General features: G+C 34.1%; 2 protein-coding genes across 12 annotated transcripts in view; one reads left to right on the forward strand and one right to left on the reverse strand.

Annotated features, from left to right (window-relative positions):
• Positions 1-3,976, forward strand: part of LOC122265838 (uncharacterized) — a 14,522-nt gene extending 10,546 nt beyond the window's left edge. For all 3 annotated transcript variants that reach the window (XM_086555810.1, XM_043035278.2, XM_086555811.1), the window contains exon 4: positions 216-3,976. In XM_086555810.1, coding sequence (XP_086411936.1) covers positions 216-1,150 — 935 coding nt within the window. In that variant the 3' untranslated portion in view covers positions 1,151-3,976. The remainder of the gene's footprint in view (positions 1-215) is intronic.
• A 615-nt stretch (positions 3,977-4,591) lies between these two features.
• PH4alphaEFB (prolyl 4-hydroxylase subunit alpha-1) overlaps positions 4,592-5,000 on the reverse strand; it is a 68,824-nt gene continuing 68,415 nt past the window's right edge. For all 9 annotated transcript variants that reach the window (XM_043035272.2, XM_043035277.2, XM_086555803.1 and 6 more), the window contains one exon: positions 4,592-5,000. This exon is cut by the window's right edge and continues 1,206 nt beyond it. The gene's annotated coding sequence lies outside the window, so the exon portion shown is untranslated.

Genomic DNA, 5,000 nt, shown 5'->3' on the forward strand with positions numbered 1-5,000 from the left:
TGTGTGCGTGTGTGTGTGTGTGTGTGTGTGTGTGTGTGTGTGTGTGTGTGTGTGTGTGTGTGTGTGTGTGTGTATCTCCCCCTCTCTCTCTCTCTCTCTCTCCCTCCCTCCCTCCCCCCTCCCCCTCCCCCTCCTTCCTCTTTCTCTCCCCCCAACCTAAATGGTATTATTTAATGAGAATACTTGACTAAAATTTTCTTGATTTTATTTGGCAGACAATGAAAAAGAGATTTTGCAAAATCCAGCAGAAGAGAAACCAGTAGGCAAGAAAAAATCATCTGTTCCGAAGAAAGGTGTGGTATATGAACCTCCTGTTGTTCCAAAGAAGGGTGCTGATCCAGAAAGCCAGAAATCATCTGTTGTTCCTAAGAAGGGTGCTGATCCAGAAAGCCAGAAATCATCTGTTGTTCCAAAGAAAGGTGCTGATCCAGAAAGCCAGAAATCATCTGTTGTTCCTAAGAAGGGTGCTGATCCAGAAAGCCAGAAATCATCTGTTGTTCCAAAAAAAGATGCTGACCCAAGCAAGCTTAAACCCTCTGTTGTTCCAAAAAAAGGTGCTGATCCAAAGGATATAAAACCGTCTGTAGTTCCAAAGAAAGGTGTTGACTCTGGACTGCTTAGCCCCATAGTGTCTGAGGCTAATATGCAAATTCCTGCCCAGAGTGATCCCACCACTGTGAAAGCAAGCACAGTATCAAATGCTAATGCAGTGCCTTCTGAAAAGGTCAAGTTTGATCCGTCATCAGCAGTCAATGCCTTGCCTTCAAGTCCACAGAAGAAACCAACACCAAGCCTAATTAGCCCCACCAAGGCCTCTAAGGGATCCCCAACCCCAAGCCCAGTTATACCCACCGTACATTTGGCAGCCCAGAATGAGTCTTCCAACAGCTCAGAGCCAGAAAGCAGTCCACCATCAACAGCCTCCAGCGAGAGCCACTTGAAGCCAACAGCAGCTGTAGACAACCTCGACGCAGAGAAGGAGGATTCAGGGGGTAGCGCTGCATATACGCCAGCTGCCGTTGGAATCATACTGCTCTTGTGCATTGTCATTACTGTTATGATTCTAGGTATCCGAAGGCTGCAGGACGTTTGGATGAGAAGACACTATGCTCGGATGGATTTCCTTATTGATGGAATGTATGACATGTAAAGGATGTCTGATTGTTGATTTTGATGGTCACAAAAAGAGATGTGTATTTTGATACTTTTTTTCAATATTTTCAAGTCGAGTTACATTTTATAGATATATTTTGAAGTATTGCATTTCTGCTTTACATTTTAGAAATAAGGTATACGTATGATGCAGCTCATTTTACTCAAATTGTTCTTAGATGGTGCTTGTTCATTGTATTGATAAGTGAACTGGAGAAAAATATTTTATATGATTATAAAAGGTAAAAACTCAGGTTTTATGGTCTTGGTAGAGTTTAGCATACAAGAAATTACTTATTTTCAGATAGAGAAGTGAATACAAATGATTTATTCTTTTAATGTTTTATTGTGGTGCATTGCATTTTTTATATATGTGAATCTCCAAATTGCAGTGTAGCAATGTAGTCACCCATAATGAATATAGCTTTTAAGGCATTTTGATAGTCTGCTGTATTGTATGGTGGAAATTTCTAAAATAAAATGTATCTGATCTTGAATGATAATTTTTTGTCAGTATGATGCTAGGATTCACGACTATTTTTTTTTAAATAGCAGGAAAATATTTAAAAAATTTGAATTGGCATGAAATGCAAGCAAGTTTTTCATAATTTTCAAGTTTCATAAAAATCAAAAGTTACATGTAGTGCTGGGTACATAACAGTTAAAGGAAAGAAGTTTGGAAAAGGAAAAAATCATGTACCAGACCTGTTGAATCCGTTATTAAGTAGATGACCTTGTTCTGGTGAAATTTTATTGTGTTGAAGTTAATGGGCATCTCTGTTCAGTTCCAGTCACCATTTAAAATGAGTCGGAAACTCATCCACGATTATAGTGAACAGGAAGTGGGTTTCTTCTTCATATATCTTCTTTTCGTCAGTATGATGCTAGGATTCACTTTTTTTCTTTTTTTTAATAGCAGGAAAATATTAAAAGATTTTAAATTGGCATGAAATGCAAGCAAGTTTTACATAATTTTGGAGTTTCATAAAAATCAAAAGTTCATTCAATATGAGGTATATATCCCTGTTTAGTGGTTTCCAGCATGTTCTTAGGGAAACTGGTAATAAGTCTTTCAAAAATGGAATAGTACGAATTTCTGTGCCTTTTTTATACCTTTTGTAAATTCATAGATAGCAGTGATTTTGTCTACGACACCTGTGTGAGGTATAAAATTTTTATACTAGTAGTAAAGCATGTTTGTATGTCTTTATCTTATATTCAATGCATTTGATATTTTTCTAGGGAATGTATCATATGAAATACACAAAGATTAATGTCATAGTTTTAAGGCAGGGCGAGTGGCACAGGCACTATTAACCCTATGACGACGGTGCGTCACACCCTTGTGACACAGCTAAATTCCCGATACTGGGGCGCGTCATGCCAGTGTGACGTTTCCAATGTAATATTGCAATGGCCCGGCGTAGGGGTTTTCACTTAGCATGTGCCCCGTCGGGAAAGGGTCAAGAGAAAATAAAATGTATTATATGTATTACTTAGGAGTCTTCAGGATTCTCTCTGGTAATTGCTTTTATTATTATTGTTATATATATGAAACATGCTAGTTTCTGATAGACATTCCTGATGTTGGATTACTTCAGCATTATATGTATATCTGTATATTTGTATGTATGTGTATATATGTATACATATGTATACATATATATATATATTTATATATATATATGTGTGTATAATATATACACACATACTCATATGTATATACATACATACATACATGCATGCATGCATGCATGCATATGTATACATGTATGTATGTATATGTATAAATTTATAATGCTGTTTAATAATGTATAGATAAGAGCATTGTTAATATATGATTGTATTATTCTAAGATAAAACTCTTGTAATATTGTGGGAATTCTATTTAAAATTAATTAAATTACTTTTTGTTATATTTATAAACAAAGACAATAACCCTGTGCCTCTTCTTTGCTAAAGACAAATTTTTAGTCAAATTTTAAAATATAAAAGAAATTACTATTACCTTTTACAAAATCAATTAGCTTGCCCTTCAATCAGCTTAGGCATTAGGACACACTGCACCCTGCCTTGTTATCACTTCTCCCATATCGTCTGCTGGCTTCAAAGTGCTAAAATGTATGATGACGATCCCAAAGTGGTAAGACGTTTAAAGATGTAGACTCATGCTGATTTTTTTTCTATTTATCAACAAGGATTTTTGTTCTAATGGTGATAATGACATTCCCTCCGTGATATATATTTGTATATGTATGTGTGTATGTATTTATATATATATAATATATATATATATATATATATATATAAAATTGCTTTTTTTTCAATGGTGAACACTGTAGTTGTTGCAAAACTAATTTTCCCTTCCTTGTGTAACTGAAAGATGCTTGATATAGAGTTTAGAAGAGGGTTCGAAACATTGATAATTTAAAGGGAAAAAAAAAAAATCTGTGGTTTAATGAGCATTTGGCATTAGCTATACTTTTCAGTTACCCAAGATATCAGAAATATGTGTTGTTTGTTAAGCTCATGCTGTTAACATTAAGGAACAGTGACTTGTGGATGTGTATATCTTATAAAGCAAGAATACAATCACATTGTTTCTTAGTGTAGGTCTGTGGTATATCATAGGTTACATCAGTTAATGTACATTTTTATATTGTGATTGACAATGATATAAGTTGTTTTAATACAGTGAGCATGTAGGAAGGTTCAATGTGCCTGACTCGTGACAAATTCTCATACTTTTCCCTCAAAAACTGTGATGCTTTTTTGTTATCAAATATATTTTTACTGTTTTTTGAAATAAAGTGTATCACACTTACTTTTATTTACTATTTTTCCTTTTACATATATTGTTAAGCACAAGATAAAAAAAAGAAAGAAGAAAAAAAATATACACATTTTGGATGTGCCAGTGTTTCTTTGTTTTAATGATCACTCACTAACTTTGTGTAGAAATGATAGTTTAATCAACATCATAAAATCTTGAATGTTAGTGTATGGTATGCATCTCTTAATACATAAATACTTGGCAATATATCTGCTTACTGATACAGAAGAATGATAAAGAAAAAAATGCTGCAAAGTCATCGTGCTCTGGATCCTGAATCATATCCACTGTTAAAACTAGTATTTGATGCAAGCGAATTTGAATTATCCTGCTATCTCAAGCTATTTTAATTTTTCACAAGACAGATATTCCCAGTGAAAACACAAAACTCTGCTATCATTTAATATTTTCCCTTTAGTTAATCTCAAGAGACACTTACATCCACATCACAGGCAGTCTCCCAGGATGGCTATGGCATGGGCTACTTGTGAGGCCCTTGCTTAAATTTGCACCAAATACACTTACAAATACACCCATATACTTGATTGAAATATCTAATTGACATAACATTCACATTTCAATGGAGTGGGGATAAAAATAAGTACATAAAAGCCTTCATTTATTACATTTAACATTTCCAGAAACAAACATTCATATAAAAAAAATATATTGGGTCATATGGCACCTCAGTAATCATACTTTTGTAGTGCCTAAATGCCTAGGTCAAAACAATTCATAAAAATGGCAAAATTACCATACTATAAGTTATATATACACTTATAATCAGATATTTTGGAATACTGGTTCCCATATTGCTTCATTTCTTTACAAGTGACTTACAATCATAAGAGAACACACTCTGGAGACCAGTCAATCCTGTTTTTTTTAAGTATTTCCAAAATAACATAAGCAAAATTTTTAACATCAAAAACAATTATACAACCTGAAAAGGGCACCAGCGCATAACAAGAAAACACGTCTATAGGATGAGTAGAAGAGTTTGAAATTTGTGCAT

Source organism: Penaeus japonicus, unplaced genomic scaffold (assembly GCF_977035675.1).
Source record: "Penaeus japonicus unplaced genomic scaffold, GWHDUDI00000001_assembly GWHDUDI00000031, whole genome shotgun sequence".
Classification (NCBI taxonomy): Eukaryota; Metazoa; Arthropoda; class Malacostraca; order Decapoda; family Penaeidae; genus Penaeus; species Penaeus japonicus.